This window comes from Oreochromis aureus, linkage group 19, assembly GCF_013358895.1.
Source record: "Oreochromis aureus strain Israel breed Guangdong linkage group 19, ZZ_aureus, whole genome shotgun sequence".
NCBI classification, from domain to species: Eukaryota; Metazoa; Chordata; class Actinopteri; order Cichliformes; family Cichlidae; genus Oreochromis; species Oreochromis aureus.
The window spans coordinates 23,808,294-23,829,706 of NC_052960.1; the positions used below are offsets into that span (position 1 = coordinate 23,808,294).

At 42.1% G+C, this 21,413-nt stretch overlaps 1 protein-coding gene across 3 annotated transcripts in view; it reads right to left on the minus strand.

Annotated features, from left to right (window-relative positions):
- Positions 1-21,413, minus strand: part of atrn (attractin) — a 126,729-nt gene that overhangs the window by 80,189 nt on the left and 25,127 nt on the right. For all 3 annotated transcript variants that reach the window (XM_031742051.2, XM_031742052.2, XM_031742054.2), the window contains exons 10-19: positions 20,815-20,969; positions 16,600-16,684; positions 14,439-14,659; positions 11,962-12,083; positions 9,282-9,420; positions 8,060-8,241; positions 5,929-6,148; positions 5,263-5,451; positions 2,918-3,163; positions 2,233-2,370 (exon numbers count right to left, since the gene is read on the minus strand). In XM_031742051.2, coding sequence (XP_031597911.2) covers positions 2,233-2,370; positions 2,918-3,163; positions 5,263-5,451; positions 5,929-6,148; positions 8,060-8,241; positions 9,282-9,420; positions 11,962-12,083; positions 14,439-14,659; positions 16,600-16,684; positions 20,815-20,969 — 1,697 coding nt within the window. The remainder of the gene's footprint in view (positions 1-2,232; positions 2,371-2,917; positions 3,164-5,262; positions 5,452-5,928; positions 6,149-8,059; positions 8,242-9,281; positions 9,421-11,961; positions 12,084-14,438; positions 14,660-16,599; positions 16,685-20,814; positions 20,970-21,413) is intronic.

Here is a 21,413-nt window from a genome sequence, read left to right on the forward strand (position 1 = left end):
GACAATGTCTCATGCTCTCTGAACCAAACAATGTGAGGATGATGAATTCTGACATTGTCATCTTGGAATATGTCCGTGATATCTTGGATGAAAAAAAAGAATCCATCGTGCAGTATATCCAGGTGGTCCAGCTGACCCTGCATAATTACACCGTCCCCACAGGCTGTGAGCATGAGGCATGAGGGGTGGTTCACCTCATGGTTCACTTCTTACCCTGATGTACAAACCACTATGGAAAAGTTCAATTTAATTCAATTCAATTTATAGACTGCTAAATCCCAACAGTCACCTCAAGGAGCTATATATTGTAAGGTAAAGACTACAATAATACAAATGACTGCATGATCTTTTCCATTGCTCTAGTGTCCAGTCTTCAAGCTCACTGGCAAACTGAACCAGATTAATATCACAGAAGTGGTTTTCTTAAGGCTACACAGCTGTTTAGTCCCCATCCTTTGAGTTCTCATAATATTGCGCAAGTGAAAAAGCTCTTATTTTAACTATTAAACACAGTTATGAGTTCTACAGTTGATTTTTTACAAAATGACTGAATGTTTAACATATCTCTGATAACAATCATTCCAGATGAATCATTGCTGTCCGTGCATGTAAGCTGCACATATGTAAGCTTCAACATTTGGTCAGTAACCCACATTAAGCTAAACAGCATCCAGCACATTATTTAGTTCATTTAAACCCAGGCTGTCAAACATGCGTCCCACGAGCCAGAACAGGCCCTTTACTACAAGGTCTAATCTGGACAACTGGATGGGAAACAGCAAAGATTTAGGATATAGTTTTTACCTTTAGACTGTTTTGCAGCAGGAAGTCTAGATTTTGCTTTATGTGTTGTTGCCCAAACAGTACTCGCATTAGAGCCAGAGGCCAGAATTACAGTCAGTTTTACAGTATTTGACAAATACATTACCCTTGGTCTGTAATACACCAAAGTAAGGCGGTGAAGCCACCTCATGCTGTTCATAATAATTTTGTAAATACACGATGCATTAGATGTGAAAGTTCTAAGAACATACATGTTTGTGTAACTCTACTCAGTCTAACATCTGTGCTTTAAAAACTAAAGCATAGCACAGCACCACCTCTCAGCTTCCCCATGCTGTTTAAAGCTCATACTGAGAGCCACGACCATGACTTAACATCTAATTCTTACATCTTTTTAAGCTAGCTTGTGGCCAATAATTTGCATCATTGGCTACGCGACAGTTTTTCCCACCACTGTCATCAGATTGGGGGTGGAAGGTGTACGAAGCACCGTGAGTCCAGGATTTGAAATCTAACTGAAAAGCTCAAAGATTCCCACCTAGAGACTCAAAAAAAGGCCTCATCCTCTGAAATGATGTTAACAACACGGGCACAACAGCAGTTATGGCAATCTGGCCCATCACATAGCTACGAGGCAGCACTCTCCAGGAGAAGAACAACTTTCCATCTCCCGAGAGAGAACCGTCTTGTGAACACGTGTGAAATGTCTGTTAGGCTTGGTGATTTTTAAAAGACCCATTTTAAGGCGCCTGCACAAACGTTAATGCGCATCATCCTTTGCATTAATTCATCATCATTTATCATTCTTAAAATGACTCACCCCCTTGGTAGAAACAGCTGTGAAATACATACAAGTCTGCTAACAGTGGGGGACTTGGAAGAAAAGAGCCACCTTATGATTTATCATCATTTAGGTACACGTGTCATCTTGATTATTTGATAATAATCTCCATTTTGAGGCACTGACTGTGTACTTTTTACTTGTCCACATAATGCCTCTTGAGTCAAACCAATTAGCTGTGAAGTAAAGCATGCCTTTAATGTCCCCGAGGGGGCACGCTGACAAGATAGCGATGCTGGATGGAGACAGGACAGGTTATTGATTGACTGTCACAGACGCAGAACTTAATAAATATATGTACATACCAGAGGGAGGCATAAAAAGTAGAAATCACACAACATACACTGTGGCTGTAATATACCGGTAAGCTAAATTAACCTGTCGAAGGAATAGACAATTGATTTGTTGTCCGACTGACTGACTGTCAGCATTAGCTGTAAAGGAGTAAATCTTTAATATCCCTGGGAAGGCTTTACGGTGCAGCGACGAATCAGGAAAATGGCTGACATAAAAATGGACTGTAAAATACTGACAAGTTAAATGAAGCCGCGTGCCGAAATACCGACTGGCTGATTTAGCGCCGCACCGAACGGCCCACGGATACTCACGCTGGCAGCTGCCCCCGTTGGTCGGATCTCCGTAGAAGCCGGAGATGCAGCTCTCGCAGTGTCGGCCGGTTGTCAGGTCCTCGCACTTCTCACAGATGCTTTCGTTGACACACTGGCTGTGACCATTACACTGACAAGCTGCAAAAGAGTAAACAAACATACTGCATAAACATCACCCCCCGAGACGAGAGGGGGGCACGATAAAGAAAGAACATGAAGGAATGAGTAGATTATTCTGAGCAGAGAAATTTATGTAAATTTATGTAAAATAAACGTCCAGAGCTGTTTGTTGTCCAGTGCTCGAGTGTGTCATAAGAGGCATCAGAGCAGCCAGAAGTCTCTTTAAAGCAGCATTTCAATCATTTTAGATGAGAAGATCACTATGGTTATTAAGCTAAGTGAGTATTTCCTTCAAATGCCAGTCCCCCAGTCTGTACCACATAACGAGGAACAATTATAAACCAAAGTGACAATACAGAAACACATTTTCCCAAAATGCAACATAAACACATACTTTCTTTGGATGCCTTTTGTCTGATAAATTCTAATTTAGCTTTTTGTTACAATGCAGATTTAACAGACAAGCATTTTTGTAATCCCCACAACATATGTGTGTGAAATAATTGGCATGGATGTCATTTAAAAACACATGTCACAGAACTAATATCTTAGATTACGTTCCCACCTGGGCAGTGAATGAAGGACCAGTTGTACTTTGATTCGCTCGGGCACATGCTGGCGTTGAGGGCCGGCTGAGGATTGGCGGACAGACCAGGAAGGGTGGAAGGGGCCGGGACAGAGGTCTGGAAGGGCCCGCGGTAGGAACCCTCGATGCACTGACCTTTGCCCGTGTTACTGGGGTCAGTGCACCAACCGCAGCCCGGCTGGTCCAGACACTGCCCGCACGTTCTGTATCCAGAACAGTTCTCCGCTGAAGTGAAACACAACACAGCACCAGGTGATTAAAAAGGTATTTATATTTGAGAATGTAAAAAATAAAAATGGCTTTTAAAAATGATTGTTGGTAGGTACAAACAAAGCCATCAGTATTTCAACAATCAGAGCTCTGAATTCCCGACAAAACTATGCTTATATAAGAATAAAACACTCGTCAGTGGAAGCAAGCAATAGTGTGATCATTTTTGAGTTAGCTTAAAATAAAGCTAAGACACTGGAACTGGAAGGAAATGGCTGTAATATCATCTCCTCACACATTACAGGTTACATCATGTTAGCTCTTGACCTTTGGCAGGGTTGTGCCAGCTGGTTTCACCGGATTTCACTCTTTAAATCAAAGCTAGCCTCTTTGCTTTTAGCTTCAAAGTGAACAGCTGGATTGATCTTCACATCTATAACCCGGCAAGAATGCGGTTGTCAAAAATGTCAAACAGTTTCTTTAGAAAAACTGAATGTGTGTTCTATTCAAAAAAAAAAAAATCTGGCTTCATTTCCACTTAATTTGGAAAGGAAGAGAGTTTCCAAAGCTATCTATAAGCCCTATAACCATTTAACATGTAATCATCATCAGTCAACATGGCACAATTACCACATAAAGACAATTCAAGACCCATGAATGTGTGCCTTTAATTTCCATCTCTCACCCCATGAGCAGTTCATCCATCGATGGCTATAATAACTTGATTCACCTGCTAGGTTTCATAAAAGAAAATTGTTCTCTGCTGCAAAGACGAAATCCAAAAAGTACCAGGTTTCAAACTATCAAACCAGATTATCGATCCCCATCGCCATTCAGTGGAGGGCTACAATTTTATTTGTTCAGCTAAATGGAGGTTAAAACCCCCCGAAACAGTCCAAAGTTGCTCTACTCTACAGACTAATAATCAACAAGCCTTTTTTTAAGTTTGGTGAAGATCTCCAGAGCAGCATATGCTTGAATGATTGAGTATATTAACTGCAGCTACAGTACTACATACACAGATTTCAGATTGCTTTATTTTCCGTCGGGTTTTCCTCGTTTCTCAAATTGCAACTAATGAATCGCGACTGAAGGGCTGGTAGTTATACATGTAGCTGCTTGCAGCTTCAGAGCTTTAAATGAAATGCTGCAACGGTTTCAAGTGTCGGGCTCTTGTAGAGTGTTTTGCTATGGCAGCAGCTGCAATTTGTTCAAAGTAAGTAGGAGAATGACTGGGCAGCCAGCATGAGCTGGCAACTCTTAAAAGTAAACATTTTACGTGCGATCAATGGGATTTTAAATGAGAGACGCCGAGATCGAGGAGATCAGTGATGCGCCGCTGATCGGACTCCAAAAAGAATCCAAAACATTTACAAATTGCAGCAGCAAAGACGACGGTAAGGGCGCCTAATTTTACTGCTCCCTACATTTAGAGTAACTCTCCCCCAGCAGTGATAAATAAAGAAATAAGCAAAGTCTTTAAAACGTTACACTCTCTTCTTCTAACTCATCTACGCATTTAACCATTTCTTTTGTTTTCAGATTATTTGTTTGCCACTTTATGATTTTATGACTGATTTAAAAAAAATAATAAATCTGTCAAATCAGACAGGAAATATGGGAAACACCAGGCAATTTGCACCCATATGGCACGCTCAATAACCACCCTAAAATTTCACTAATTTTTTTGTTCCCCATGTTCACCAACATGCTGTGCTGACTAAAACATAAATTAGTCATTAAGTGGAGCAATTAAATGAAACTCTTTTACTCCCCTTGAAATTCAATTCATTACATATTTCATTCTAAGAAATAACTCTGTTAAATAAAGTATTACTAAAAGGAGATTAAGAATTTAAAATGTAAAGGGCTACATTAAACGGCTAAAGGTTTTAAAACTTGGTTTTAGTCAGGAATCCTCAGTCCCACTTTAATGTGGTTAATTGGTTTCTCATCTTCATTGTTTGGTTACGAAATGACCCTCAGGCCAAGGCTGTACAAGGGCATTGGGCAAAAAAGGGAGGAACAGTGAAACTATAGAGGAGCTATACTTTTATAACATGTAGGCAGATGAAATAAAATCGAATTGCAATAACGGGAAAATGATCTCTTACGTGGACAAGTGTTCATGGTGTACCACTCCATACATTGGCCGAAGGGGAAGGAGGCTACATAGGCGTTGGAGTCGACGCACTGCTTCATGTTGCTGCACCACATGCACTCTGAGCTGCTGCTGCTGGTGCATTCGCTGCAGGTGGTTCTCATGGCGCAGGGTGTCCGGCACTGCTTGGCACTGTGGTTGGCTGTACAATGCAACAAACTCTTTTAGTACGGATGCCTCTGTGGGACATCAGCCCTCTGCTGAACTCCAGGGCATTATAAACCAGCAGCTATAAGTCTCTTAAGCTCATTTTAAAGGGTCAGAAATGAACACAAGTGAATTTTAAAAGGTGTCATTGTTACAGCAAGAGGTATAATGAGCCTCATAGCTATTCACAAATCCATTTAGGCGTCCATCTGCCTTTTTGTGTACCCAGTATCAGCCTAATGACAGCCTCATCAGGCAGACATGAGGCATCTGCAACAAAAATGAGCATCAGGCATGACAATCTACTTGTGCAGCCTCAACCAGCACGGACAGAAAGGTTACAGAGGAAAAAACCTTTTCTCTTCAGCTAATTCTTAGACATGACATTACTCATGCATGCAACTTCTTTTTTCTGTTATTTAAAAATACATGTGCATTAACAGACTTTAAAATATAAACATAGTGAGCTCACCTGGTCGTTCGCACAGGCTGCCATTCACCGGGCTTATGCAGGTTTGAGCTTTCAGTCCGGTGGCTGCCGGCTCGGCCAGGTAGCCGCAAAACCCGGCGTCGCTTGGCTCGCCCGGCAGCCATTGCAGGGTGGTGTTGGTGAACGGCGACATGTCCTCCCAGCACCAGTAGGACACGTTGATTTTCCTGAGCCCTACCCACGGCGTCACAGTGGCCTTGTACTGTAAACAGCAAACCAAAGGAGGATTTCACACGATGGCTCTTTGCTCTGATCGAATTTGGTAACAGTTTGCTGCCAGATTTTTCTAGAAAACATCTCAGACTTAAGCGTCAGTTACACTTAAACTGATTTAATCTTCAGCATAACTAAATCAAGTCCAAAAAACATATGTTGACTACAACACAAAGAGAAAATGTCGGTGCATCTTTTCATTCATACTGACGTGCAACACACCGCACCAGACGCAGTGGCAATAAAGGCAGCTTTACCTCAGTTGACTTGAGAAGCTCCGTTATCCAACTCATCTCTAATCAATGGCTTTAATATTGCAATAGTAGTAAACAAAAATACTTTTCTCTCTCTCGCAGGCATGAGAGGAATAACTGTACCTTTGAGATCGAATACAATCGCCATTTCTCGGATTGATTAAACCTGCCTGGAAACCGTTGGAACTGCTGAACTGGATGTACACCATCAATACAACAAGGGAGTGCGACTCGTGAAGCCTGTTCCCAAATCTCTGCGCCCGTATCATTGAAAACCAATGTTATTCCAGAGCGGTTAAGCTTCCATTATTCTCTACCCTTAAGCACAAAGATTACCGAAAAGCAACCACCAGAACAAATTTAGACCAGCAGGGGAAATCTACACGATTTCATTAGAATGGATGAAAGACCCTTCTTTAATTCCAGCCTGACTTTGTGATTTAGACCCCTTTTGTCTTATTTAGCTTCAGCATTAGATTTGCCGTGTGGTGGCTGCAAGGCACTTTGCAGGATCGCTTTTTTTGCATGGGTGGCCTAAGTTAAAGGAGGCAGTATTTGCATTTGGTATGTAATTAGAAACTACAAAGAGCTATATAACTTTTCTTTCTTTTTTTTGTAGGGACTTTCCTGATGTTACAAAATACTTTCTCCATTATCTACGCATCTTTTTCTCGTCTATTTATGAATGAACTGATTGAATTCTTAATGGTTTAATGTGCAAAATGTAATAAAATCATTTTATGTCAAACATTTCAAAATGAGGGGGAAAAGAAATCAGATAATTCTATTATTGGAGAAGATAAAACTTCTGTTAAATCTTCTAACTTTTATGTTTGGTAAATGCACAAATTTTTACAAACCTAAGGAAGTTTTAACCCCAACCAACTTAAAAGTTGAATTCAGACTTTACAACCCGATACCCAACAGTGCGTCCGTCCATATCTGCGGATACGTGAACAGAATAAAGACGGCAGCTTGCGATGGTTGATCGATCGCAGGGATAGATTTTTGTGCATGTGCTCTAACGGAGCGAGTAAGAGATGTCTGAGCTCTGAGGAAGAGATCTGTTAATGGGAGATTTGTTTCACGCTTAATGGTTCAAAAATCACACACACACACACAAAAAGAAAAAAAAGAATCCAACCAGAGCTCATTCACATTAAGAAGGAAAAGACAAGATTTCAAAAGCTACTGAAAAGACAGCCAAGGGCAAAAACTAGAGAAGGTGCACAAGAGTCCATTTATGCTCATCAATCAGAGCAAAACATGAGAAATAAAAATCTTTTTTACAGTGGACTTCAGATGTGGTCTTTTTTTGAACCAGTGTGTAACTGTTATTGAGTTACTCTTCTAATGTGTACATGCGCTTTTTTCAACAAGACAGTATATCAAAGAAGATGCTCTTTGTAGACGACATCATTAGTTGTCTAAGTAGTGTATCATTCTTCAGTCTTTGCCTGATTTGATCTTTTTGCTGTAATTATCCATTTTTATCTCCGGCACTCTCCGCGCATCTCAAGTCTTATCGGTATCTTTCTCTCTGCTGGTCTGATGACCCAATTTCCCCAAGGAGAATATCACATTTTCTCTAATCCGATAATTAATATCCTGGTCACTTCCCCCTCCAATCGCCCCCTTCTCCTTACCACCACGCTCATTATCTGCAGCTCCTTCAGGACAAAGTCCACCTTCTTTTGCGTGGTCAGAGAAGCCAGGACGGCGTTGTGGTTCCTGCAGGTCAGCTTGGCGTTATCATACGAGTCCTTGGTCGTGATGAATTTCAGACAAGAGTTGCCCACCAGGTGCCAGCTTTCACCACACACGTTCTCTGCAGCGGAGAGAGTAGACGTCAATACTTCTGACACAGCTGGTAGGCTAATATGCAAGCTGACTGTATATCCACTGGAAAAACTGGCCAGCTTCAGTTTAGTTTTCTTATTAGTTTCAGTCTTTTTAATTATTGTTGTATGTCAGAAGCAGTACAGGCGTTATAATAAAAGTACAGAACTTTTAGAAAGCAGTTCTCTCCATCTTGCAGACATCCAAAGTTTCAAACATGTCCGTCAATGCCTCATCAGGTAACTAAAACCAAGAATATTTCTGCTGTGTTTTTAATTTTATTCTCTGTTCTTAGTCTTTGGTCTACACGTCTGTCATTCACCAAAACAGAGCTTTCATCACTGTGTAACATTTGGCTAATAATTTTTAATAGATTTCAGAGGGGGCAGCACGGTGGCTTGGTGGTTAGCACTGTTGCCTCAAAGCAAGAAGTTCAATTCCAACATCAGGCCAGGGTCTTTCTGTTAGTGGGGATAGATTCATTGGTAACTCTAAATTGCCCATAGGTGTGAATGGTTGTCTGGCTCTGTGTGTTAACCCTGCGACAGACTGGCGACCTGTTCAGGGTGTACCCTGCCTCGCCCTAAAACAGCTGGGATAGGCTCCAGCAAAGAGAATGGATGGATGGAGATTTCAGAAGTAATTACGTAAATCTATTTAGTTTCTCACTGAAAAATAAAATATAATTGTAAAGAAACATGCGTAGGAGTGACTTTCCTTCTGACAGATTTTATCTGATAAATGAAAAGTTAACTTGGGTTTGATAACTAGAGAGATAAAATTGGTGAATATGTTCAGCACTTCCTGCTTATCTGTGCTGTATATCAATATTTGACTATTTAACTTCTGTTATCAGTTTCGCACCTCTAGGTTTCAGAAACTAAGCATGATTCGTGTTGCCTTTTGCCTGTGTATGTGTGTGTGTGTGTGTGTGTGTGTGTGTGTGTGTGTGTGTGTGTGTGTGTCTGCGCGCGCTGTTGCAATCTCTTCAAATTAAACTGCTTTATTTCTTCCAAGCATCCCTGTTACCTGGCAGCGAGATGCACTCTTGGTTGCGAGAATCCCACTGACAGTTTTGGTCCACAGCACAGCTCTTGCAGCTTGTTTTCTTGTTGCACACGTACGACGGGTTGTCCTTGGGGCAAACTTCATACTCGGCTATGGCCCCCTGAGAAAAGAAACCCGAAAACAACAGACATCAACACTTTGGACTCCAAACTGCCAAACAATTACATTTCATGATGCGTAAATGATTTTCATTCAGATGAAACAAAAACAACAAAACAAAAAAAAAAGGAAGCATTTTTTATTAGTCACGCAGAATAAAGGGGAACAGATATACGAGGACCAGACAGATCTTTTCACATTCTTTCAAAAAGATTTGGATGTACTGAAAAAAAAAAAAAAAAAAAAAAATATCAAAGTCTTCTTTTTTCCAACAACACAGCTATTTGAATTTAAATATTCGATTATTTAATAACTGAAGTCAGAGATATTGAGACTCATTTCTCACATACTGTGCAGATAAGAGTGCTGAAAGAGACATTTGAACTGTGCGAGTCTGCCGGCGGCTAACAGAGGAGTAATCTGATCATAGATTGACAAACCAGATTCAGCAAACATGAAAATGTTTCATTAGTTCTCACACAAAGCACTGAATTATGCTCAAGTCTATCCATTTAGTAGACATGGCTGATTATTTTAGTAATAGTATATTTGCTTGCACAGAAAGCTCGAGTCCTTTTTTTCTTATTAAACAAGAATTTTATCTTAGAACTGTTTCTTCTTTCTTCCCCCCACATTACTTACATAAAACAATCCACTTATATATTATATAAACATTTAAATTAGCCTAAATCTTACTGCTCAGGTCCCTAATGAAACACATTATGTTATAAATATGGACTCACGGCAAACTGTAAAAACCATTACTCGACATACCTGCTTCAGTAAAAAGGAAGAAAATATTAATGTTCACCTTCTTATTATGAATAAATATATTGTGGTAATCATGGATGAAATGTTTTTACTTGTAGAAGCTGAGATACCACCGCAGCACAGATCAGCATCACTATTTGATGAAAACACATTTTCGAGCCACTTTCTTAGACACGCTCCGCTAGTGCTGGGTTGACGAAGTGCCTTAATTCCATATTGACAGTGACAGCATCACACAGCTGCTGTGAACCTCTTGTTCCACCTCACTCCAAAGATGCTCCATTGGACTGAGATCTGATGACTGTGGAGGCCGCTTGAGTACACTGAACTCGCTGTCACGTTCAAAAAAGCGGTTTGAGATCATTTCAGGTTTGTGACATGGTGTGATATCCTGCTGGAAGCAGCAGATGATGGGCACACTGTAGTCATAAAGGGACCACATTGTGTGCTCATGATTATAATCAGAAGCCATACTCTGGTAAGGCTTTGGCATTCACACAATATTCACTTGCTATGAATGAACCTAAAGTGTGCCAACAAAATATCACCAACACCATTACGCCACACCACCTTGGTTTTAACGACTGGTTATTTGAGTTACTGTTGCCATCCTATCAGATCGAAGCAGTGTGGCCACTGTTCTCTGACCTCAGGCATCAACAAGGTATTTTTGCCCAAACTGCTGCTCACTGGATCTTTTACATACAAGCATGCCATTCAAGTCCCTCAAATCACCCAGACACACTCACACACTTATGCTCACTTTGAATTTCTGCAGGTCATTTTGATCATGTCTAAAATGCCTAAATGCACTGAGTAGCTTGCAGTTATATTGGCGGACTAAGATATTTGCATTACTTAGCAGCTGAACAGGTGTATTTACAAACCGGCCAGTGAGTGTACATTATAACAGAGCTGCAAGACGGAAAGTCAAAACATTTATCAGTCGGTGTGTGAAGGGTGCTACTGACCATCACAGAAAATCCCCAAAAAGGGTTTGTTTGCACACATACATGGAGCGTCCTCTGCTGGAGCCATGTTGCATGGCAGTGTAGACTCAAAGTAATTTGCCTCAAGAGTCATTAACATAATATAACCTATCAGATTTGGGGGGGGGGGGTTATTTTGATTTCTTTTAAGGACACATGGGCTGGACTGAGACAGGCTGTATTTTTCCCTCTCATGCGTGTTTTAAGATGAAATAACCTTTGGAGAAAAATGAAATAAAGATTCGGTACAATAACGTTTGTGTGGTCCATTGAAAGCAACAAAAAGTTACCAAAATTAGTGAAGCTGCACTGGAATTGGCTCCGGGAAACGATTGTGTCTGAGCATTCATTACTCTGTGCTTCAAAGAGCCTCTGACTGCTCGGGATCATAACAACACTACCTATTCATGTATTACAATAAGTTGCAAAATTGCACTCAGCTTGCGTGGCAACAAAATGTTAGGCAATGTTTGCTGAAGTGAAAACACATCCACGCATGTAAACATCAGATTTTAAAGTTCTGCAGCATGCAGAGAAACCACCGGTGTCCAACAAAACCATGAACGGTGTTTAATGTCCAACAAAGTGTTTTTTTTTCTCCCCCAAGCAATGAGGTGACTGCAGGCAGTAAACCCAGCGGGCCCCTTCTCTACAACCTGATATATCCTGCTTTCTGGATCCTCCCAGGCTTATAAGAAGCACCTCTTCAGCTCCTATATGTAACAGAGTTGGATGTGATGTCCCCAAATGCTCTGAGCAGGGTGGAGAGCAAGTTTTCTTACCGATGCAGAGGTGCAGTTACTTCCGAGAGACACGCATTGGCTCGAACACCACTGGCAACCGTTGGTGTTGGCAGTGCAGCTGTAACAGTCGGTATACTGGTCACATCTCTCAGCATCACCGTCTGCAAAATGTAGAACAGGGTGCACATTATTTTTTTAAACTAATTAATTTATAAGAACAGAGACAGAAATCTTCCAGTCAGTCCAGAAGTCAAAGCAACCAGTAACTATTTCTGCCAATAACCACAGCTCAGTCAAAACATTAGCGGTCTCTTTCGGGGTATCCAGTGTTGACTGCATGATAGCATCCCTTGTATTTAATGTGCCTCAAAGAGATGCCATGGAGCGGTTTCCATCTGCCAGCACTGCTGTAGAAGCAAGACCGGAAAATAAGACAGCCGTGTCGAGGAGAAAGGCGGATGTTTCCTCTTTGTGTGACAATTGACAAACAAAGGGAAGACAACTCTCAACGGGAAGCAGAGAGAGAAGGTTGGACTGTCCTTCGTGATTACCTCACTGACGCGCACGCTCACATGTAAGAAACTGTGTGCGGGTGCATCAGTGTCACAAGCGTTAGTGTTGGGGGATGTTTATTATTAGAAATCAAAATGTTATAAAACCTCAATGCAATTAAAAAACAAACAAACAAGTTTGCACATCACACAAAATGTAAACAAAAACAGAATCCAGGATCCAGAACACAGAAACCATAACGAGTGTTGAAACTGGGAAAATGTACTACTAAATATTAGCTATTTTTGAGCAGCAATACATCTTTAAAAAGTTGGGACGGAGGCAAAAAAAAAGACTGGTAAAAAGTAAAAGTAAAAAAGTAAGTGGTCCTAAAAGGAAACAGCTGGTGGGACATTTTGCAACTAATTAATTTAATTAGCACCAGGTCAATTCTTGTTTTTATACCCAGAGTTTCTCAGAAGGTGGGCAGAGGTTCTCCAATTAGCAAAAAACTGTCAACAACAATTTCAGAATGTTCTCAACATAAAATTGTGAAGTCCTTGAATATCTCATCATCTACATAATATGCTTGTTCTTCTCCATAATCGGCCACAATGCATGCCTGGGCATGGATGCACTAGCGCACCAGTGGCCAGTCCTGTATGCATTTCCCCTAGTGGAAATAATATCTCCAGTTCTAGAGAGTGTGTCGATAGCAGCTCTCTCTGATTCTAGTGGCCCCTTGATGGCCAACAAAGTCATGGCACTTGGATATAATGAGTCTGTTAGCACCAAGGCCTTGGCAGTTGTGCTAGAGCCTCAACCAAACCTTCAAGCAGTGGTGCTAGGACCGGCGCAAACCTCCATTCCAGTGCTCTGTTGTGGGTATTTTGACATTCCTGCAGGAGATGTAGCAATATCTGCTTATCATATTGGTTTTGACTGGGTGACACCAGGTGCTCATCTCCTTGCCATAAGTTTTTGTAAAAGGGTTTGCCGCCTGAGACCCGTGGTTAGGTCCAGCGTCCCTGCATGGGTCTTTGGGGCTGGAGCCCCCTTGTGGACCCCTTTGAACCCACTGAGTCTATGTATACAAAATTTCTTTCATATAAGACTGCATTGCTTCTCCCTTTGGCTTCTGGAAAGCGAGTAGGTGACCTTCACGCTCTGTCTGTGCATCCCTCCTGCACAGAGTTTTCTCCTGATGGCCTCAGGGTCGTATTGTGCCCGAATGCGGCATATTTACCCAAGGTCATTCCTGTATCTTATAGCTCAATGGAATTTGAGCATCTCCTCTTCTTTTGCATCTAAGAAGCAGAAGAGGATGCACGTGTGCTATGTACAAACATTAAGAGCACTCAGAATGTGCGTTTATGAGACCAGTCGTTGTCTGCTTCGCTAATCCGGCTACAGGTAGACCCCTGTTTAAACAGAGGCTGTCCCACTGGATAATAGAAGCTATCTCACTGGCGTACAGCACCAAGGATCCCGCTTTGTCCCGCTTTTTTAAAGTGGTCCCCTTTGATGGCTCATGGTGTCCTTTGTGCTGGGTCTACTGCACACTGGTGATGCTGGTGGTCCGACTCCAGTTTGTTAGCTGCTCTATGGGGTGTGTATATATGTTCCATACTTATGTGTTGTACCTCATTCCTCTCCTTCAGGGAACAGAAGTTATAGGTATAACTGTTTGTTTCTGGATGATGCATGAGGGCCATATTTTCCACATTCCAAAACTTTCCACATATACACAAACACGCACAATCACACACACAGAGGGAAACACCCAGGTGACATATTTTTTTGCTCATTTTCACTCTTTGATGTGAGGAACTGTGTTGGCAGCTCATGACAAACATGCCGTTTCTGGCAGTCTATGCATCTCATCGGACATCAGTGAAGCGAATGCAGATGAGTTCTGCACACACTGAAGGAAAGCATCGAGAACCCCAAATTATCTTGGATTAGCCTCACGTGTCACTTCCCATGCCGATGTGGCATTTCAATGCAACTGTAACGTCACCTACATGATCTCGTGTTGCAGGAGGGCTGCTGCTGCTGTTCAGTGCCGATAACGTCGCTTTCCCAAGGCAGGCAGGCCTCTTGGGTGGCGTTCCACACGCAGTGAATTCCTGGCCAGGCCTGGCTGCAGGACGTCGGGCTGGAAAAGGCCGAGCAGCTGGGCGAGGTGTACGTGAGGACATCGCTGAGCAGTAGACTGTTAAAGCCACCGAACACGTACATAACGCTGCAGGAGAACACATGAAAAGAGGCGAAATAGACGTCAGGAGGGAAGGGATTCAGGAAGTAAGACAAGTGAATTTACTACTACTACTATTTTGCCCAATTTCAACCCTTTTTGCACACTCTAAGTGATCCTCCTCTTCTCTGGGCTTCAACCTGCCTCTTAAGTCTGCTAAATCCCCAACAAGCGCTCCCTTCCTGTGCAGATGGACCTGACAGGACCCCCTACTGTGCGCGTGTTAGAGTGCATTTTGATGATGGGTCCAGGTCGTTTCTGAACATGTTTCTCCACTGGCCTATGTTCAGCTACTGGGATTACTCTGTGAGCGTGGGCCTAAGCGTATGCATGCTCTCAGACTCATCCACCAATTACCCATTCACAGGCTGCCCGGCCGGGTAGATGGGTAATTTGCACAAGTCTGATCAAAAGCCCCCCACCACCCCCCCCACTCCACCGGATCATGGAGGGCACACTTCAAACTGCACGCTGAGGACATCCTGCTGAGTGCCTAGATCGGGAGGAGGAGAACATGGTAGTCTTGCAGGGGACTACATCAGTTAGCCACTTTCTTTCCTTCTCATTTAAAAGATGTGAGTCATTGTAGAGAAAAAGTCTTACGGATAGTGAAAGCGTGTGTTTTCCCTCCCAATCATTTTCTTTCAAAAAATATTATGAAAACTGTTTTTTTAACAGAGAATTTAAAGAAAGTCACTGAGATAGCAAGACGCAGTTCAAAGGAAAGACTGTGCCAGGTTTTTTTGGGGGGGGCCTGAAAGCAAATGCAGATCCTTTACATTAAAGTTTAGACCAAAGGATGCTTGTGGAGTTTTGCTGTAGTACTTAAGTTAATGTTAGGAGCAGGTACATCAGTCTCTGTCTACAATATTACAACTCAAACCTGACATTCAGGACTACAGCAGTAGAGCGTGTTTTTTAAACCTTAATACGGCATCTCGTAAACTTGCTTATCGTCATTTTGCTTAATAAATTTTTTTTTAAAAAGCTCAGTTTGACTGCTGTGAACTTTTGATCGTGCTGAACTCGAACAGTTAATGAATGCATGAACAAACTTTGAACTGCTCCCAAGGAAGTGGAGTCATGAGTAATATAAGGACTGCCCCAAACAGGGGTCGTGATTAATGTTAATATTTAATGTCTTCTATACAACAGGATGTATAATTTAATATGGATCGCAGCGTCTTGCTCTGCTGGCAGAGCAGATCATATTTAGTGATGAGTCATCGCTTCTGCTCGCAGCACCATCCCCATCACAATCTATTCATATTGCAGACTGATAATGAAATGTCATGTATGGATCCACACAGCTTTTCCCAAGGCAACAAGGGTTTGATTTTTCCCTGTGATGCACTGTTTGCTCATTTTCCTTTGCTTCAAGTGTTTCCCCTTTGTCCCCGCTCTGTGCTGCCACAGTGTAAGACCATTTCCTTATGCTACACCATAAATTCAGCACAATTTAAGAAGCAACAATAACCCCACGTGTGTTGCAATTGTCCCCTATCAAGCAAAGGACGTGTATTTGAAGGGTTTGAGCCAACAAAGGAACTCATTTTGAACAGAAAGTCTGCTGCCAATACTTGAAAATCTCTTGTTCTATTCTCAACTCTCACTCTGGATGCCAAAGCATCCATTCATGAATTCAGCTTCTCTTTCTTAACAACAATCCTTTTTAATCGTTTTTCGACAACAAACGGCAGCTTTCTACGTTTTTGTGTTCCTCATTTCCTCTCTGCTAGCCTCTGCTGAGGTTTTGTGGTTGTTCTATCATCCATCTAACAAGTCAAATCATAAATAAAACAAACAGGAAAGGAATCGAATGAAGAAGAAAAATCATACAGGAGCTCATGTTTAAGGAGATTCATATATGTACTGCAGAGGATTTTCCACTTTTAATCCTGTGAGTTTTCAATTAAGTAAGTAAGTACCCATCACTGAAGACTGCAGAGTGTCCGAAGCGGTTGACATCGTGGTACAGGTCCGGTCGAGGTAACACTGTCCACTCATCACATGCTGCAATGAAAAGAAGACAGAAGTTAAACTCTTCACCTGCTCCCACTCGTTATGCCATACATGTCTTCAGCTGTGGCAAACTCCGCTGACACGCTCTGGTTAGCGAGGCTCATCTTCTGGTGTCAGTCAAGCTAGTGGCTGAAGTGACTGAGACACTGATCACAGGTAGAGGAATGCCATAGCTGACTGTAAAGGCAGGTAAAAGGTGCAGGAGGGGACAGAGAGTCAGTGATGGTTTTGTTTGACCCACATAAGCAGATGTAAGTGACCAGTTTCCAACAGTCTGATGGTTCAAACACAGTCTGCACTGGTACCCCTACATTTGACTTGTATGTCTCTAAGCCTGGCCGTTCCATTTTTGGTGGTGGAAACTGCAATGGGGGTGTTTTGAACCTGCAACATACTAACCAGTTATTCTGGGTCCTTTCTGCAATTTGCAGGTGAAAGAATTCCCAATCTGGTAAACGATTAGGCTCTCAGAAAGCTTCAGACCCACAGATTTTGCATGTTCATATGCAGATCTGTGGGTCTGAAGCTATGCTTATGGATGTTGTTATCCAAACTAGTGCTACCCAACTTGTTTGGGTAGTAACTAAAATGAAGCAAGGGCAACTTGTAACTCAGCTGTCACCGAATTGAAAAAGCAGAAATGTTTCTATTCTTACTGCTCTAATAATCTTGCCCCATGTTTGTGTCACAGCCCTACCTACAGTTTGAAATTCAGTCACTAGAAAGCTGTAGCGATGTCTTGACCTTTAAATTTCTATATTGGTGTTTAGCAGGTAAATGAATAACTGAATGGTTTGATTCCTTTATGTTTGCTTTAATGGAAAGCAGTAGCAGTATGTGCAGCTATAAAACCTTACTGAAAAAAAAGAATGAGCTTGAAAGTCAAAGCCTAAGAAGCCAGCACAGTGACTGCGGTAAATCACATTCACACGGTACAATGCAGTGCAAGTCATCATAGTCTCCCAGAGGAGATGGACGGACATCTGTGAGAGCTCCACATTCACGAGCAGACAGTGCCCTCTGGTGTCACAAGATGGCACTGCTGGCGGTGTGGTGCATTGCCCCTCACGGTGGTTATTTTACAACACGATTTACCAATGTCAGGACAGTGGACAGCTCTTGAATTCAATGCTCTAATTGAGTTCAGCTTGTTAAGGAGAGACAATTAGTTCTCGACGCGGGGCCATCTTGACTGTAATTACCACTGCGGCTGCTGACACCGACCCTACAGCTGGCTGGTGCTGGAGTAATATAGTGAGCTAGTACTTTCTGTCCAATTACAAAATCATAGAGACGATGAAGAGTGGCAGGCAGAGGTCAGAAACAAGGAGGGGAGGGGTTGGTGGGCTTAAAGTTTATTAAATCTAAAAGTTTGACTCAAATAATCTCTGGGGAAATCCCCAAAACAATTTGTCACCACGGTCAGACGAGCTAGTCTCATTTCGCCAGGCAAGACACAGCATGCGGTAACTTAAAACATATGTGGCACACGTTGCCTGGTCATCTTTTCTTCATACCACAAAGGGATGTCTTAGTCCGAACCTGCAATTCTCGAGAACAAAAGCTGGGAGAGATGGGAGGACGTGTGTGTGTGTGTGTGTGTGTGTGTGTGTGTGTGTGTGTGTGTGTGTGTGTGTGTGTGTGTGTGTGTGTGTGTGTGTGTGTGTGTGTGTGTGTGTGTGTGTGTGTGAGAGATAGTTTCACTGCTTGTCAATCATGATGGAAATGACACAGAAAACCCTCGAATGTCCCGGGGCAATTTTCAGCCTCCGGGGAATTCTCCCATCCAGAGAGAGTGAAGTCTCTTATTAATGAGCAACTTGCGACGGCACTGCGGAAGGAGGCAGACTCAATTTACGACAGCGTCTATAGGCAGTTAACAAAATGAGGAAGCCGGGATGGTTTGTGACAAAGCTGTGTTAGCTTACATTAGGACAAAGAGGAAAACTTCAAACAGGATTATAATTAGTTCTCAAAAATCAACTCGGATCTCAGTATTTTACTTGTAAAAGGAAAGTGAAAGCTGATTTTCTACTCTGCCAACACAAGTCTGCAAAGGGGGTCTGCTGTCAAGTAACAATTTACAAACCTAAGGTATCCTGAAGAATTGCAACACAGCATTCAGAAAAGAGACTGCATGAATAAACACGAATAAATATAGTTTATGTCCCCAAAGCTATGAATAGGAATGCCCACCCTGCTTTACCTACACCCTGAAATCCCCACAGAGCAGCTTGGAAGGGAAGATCTATGAAATTGGACTTGCTAGTTTTCAACCCTAAGGCCCAGGTTTTCCTTTATATTACTAATTTGTATGAGAAGTGCACATCAGACGTACTAATTAAAAATTGCCAGATTTAATATCATAACTCCCTCACAGCAGGTAGGTTAGAGCAGCGGTCCCCAGCCTTTGCATCACGGACTGGTTTAATGTCAGACAATATGTACACAGACCGTCCTTTAAGGTGTCGCGGATAAATACAACAAAATAAAAAGATACAACCAAGACAAAAACTGTGGTATTTTGTAAATACAATAATAAACGCGAATTCACTGTGTAATTGTGTAACTTTATTAGCAAAGTCCTCCTGAAATGCGCCAACAACATTGAGAGTAACGTCCTCCTCTCTCTGGTCGCTATGGTATCATGTAAATATTTCTTTCAAAATAAGACACACAACTACAACACAGGAAAAGACCCAAGGAAACCGAGTTAGTGATGAAAACCCTGAAAACCATAAATTTCACACCCAAGCCTCAACTCTCGCAGCCCAGTACCAAACGACTCTGGCCCGTGGCCCGGGGGCTGGGCACCGCCGGGTTAGAGGATTGGATCTTACTGGGGGCGACTTCCTGTTTTGTCCAGGAAAGCCCCTTAAAGCCAGTCAAAAGGAGTGGCTCTTTAAAGGTCACGTGGAAACAGACTACCAAATAAACTCTTTTTTCCCTATATCTAATTATTTAGACACAAAAGCAGGTGTTTATTCTTCTTGTAAGCTGAAGATGCCTCTTCTGAACCACCTTTATTTTTGCAACACGAAAAGCAAACTGCAGTAAACACCTTTGTGTGCCTTCCAGTACAATCACTGGTAAACCAGTATGACGGCGTCTGAGAAAAATCCCAGATGACAATTAACTACATATCTCAGGTGTTAAAACAAAACAAAACAAAGAAAACCTGCTCGTGCTCACACGTCCAGGGGCGGGGCTAACACCACAGACTTCCTAATACCGTCATGTTGAAATGAGCAAAAGGAAAGAGCTAGAAGCTTCCAAATACTTAGGCGATATTATTTCAAGAGCCTGAACTTCAAGAAACAAACTGTCTGGGCAAACGGACAAAGTTTGCATCCCTAGCCAAGGCAAATTCCCAATTTTCCCCTTTTAAAGATGATCCAGAGCCACATCAAAACTTTATGGTTCGTTTCTTTTTTTTCCCTTCTTCCTATGCTCCCCCTTTGCAGGTAGATTTAATGAAATATCGTTTGCAGTTTTGCACAGCTTTTGATCTTGCTGACAAACAAAGAGTGCGTATCGCGTACTTCTGCCAGAGCCCTCGCCTTAGCGGAGGAGTAATTCCAGGCTCCAACTCATTCGACTGGTAATTTAAAGCAAAGTGTTTCTTCTGAAACAGTGAAAATCAAAAGCTATCGGGAGGAACAATAATTATTTTGAAATCAAAACCCCACAGGATTCAGCTTTTCCAAAGCATTAAGAATTATAAAGAACAGGATTGTTATGCACATAAATAAAGTGAGAAGACAAAAAGCACCTTCACTCTCTCAGTTAGCTTTAATTTCTCTCTTTTCATACGGAAATCCAGGATAATAATACTAGTGTGAATATGACAAAAACACCACAGTGCTGGAAAGCTTAACAACATCACATTATGAGTATTTATTTATTCTTTTTTTCAGTTATGAATAGAAGCTGTGTTTTTATTGAATCCGCAAATCAAGTTGCAAAAATCTGACCTTCTGTTGCTCCAGTTGAGCTTCCTAGTGACAACAAGAACCCTGCTGCTGTACTAAGCAGCTCCCAGGTGTGAATGCATGCAGATGGGTGACAGCAAAGAGCCTCAGTGAAAGGAAAAAGGCTGTGTGTGTGTGTGCGCTACTGACCTAAATTGTAGGCCAAGAAGTCCGATGAGAAGCACTTGGCGCCGTGGCTCATGGATGTGTCGTTGTGCGTATTTCCACCAAACACCAGCATCATCCCACTAACCATCACTGCTGTGTGGAGGTACCGGAAGAAGCCGCTGTCTCTCAGAATGGTCCTGCACAGCCACAGTTTGGATTGTTGTTAAGCACTTGAACACCATACGGCCCTTAGTTTCAGAGCACCAGCGAGTTTAATTTTAAAATGTCATCACGTGAACGCTTTTTGCAACTCAAGAGAGTTAAGTTTGTTTTCCTTACACATGCAAACTTTGTCTAAAGTACTGACTGTTGAACCTTGGCTTGTGCAAAGATGCTTCATCCTCAGAGTGCAACCTCCTCCCATTAGCAGAGGTTTAGACATGTGAAGGTTGCGCGGCACTTCTGTGACTAATTCTATCAAAATAAGGCGAAATCTCTGCGAGGTGAAAGAGCTGATTACCAAAATAGTTTTTAAAAGGGTATCAGCTGAAGAAAAGGTGCAGCCAGTAAAAGAAGGCAGTGCATTTAAGTTATTACTGTAATGTAAATGGCATTTAAGTACCTGCATATGCTTACAGTGA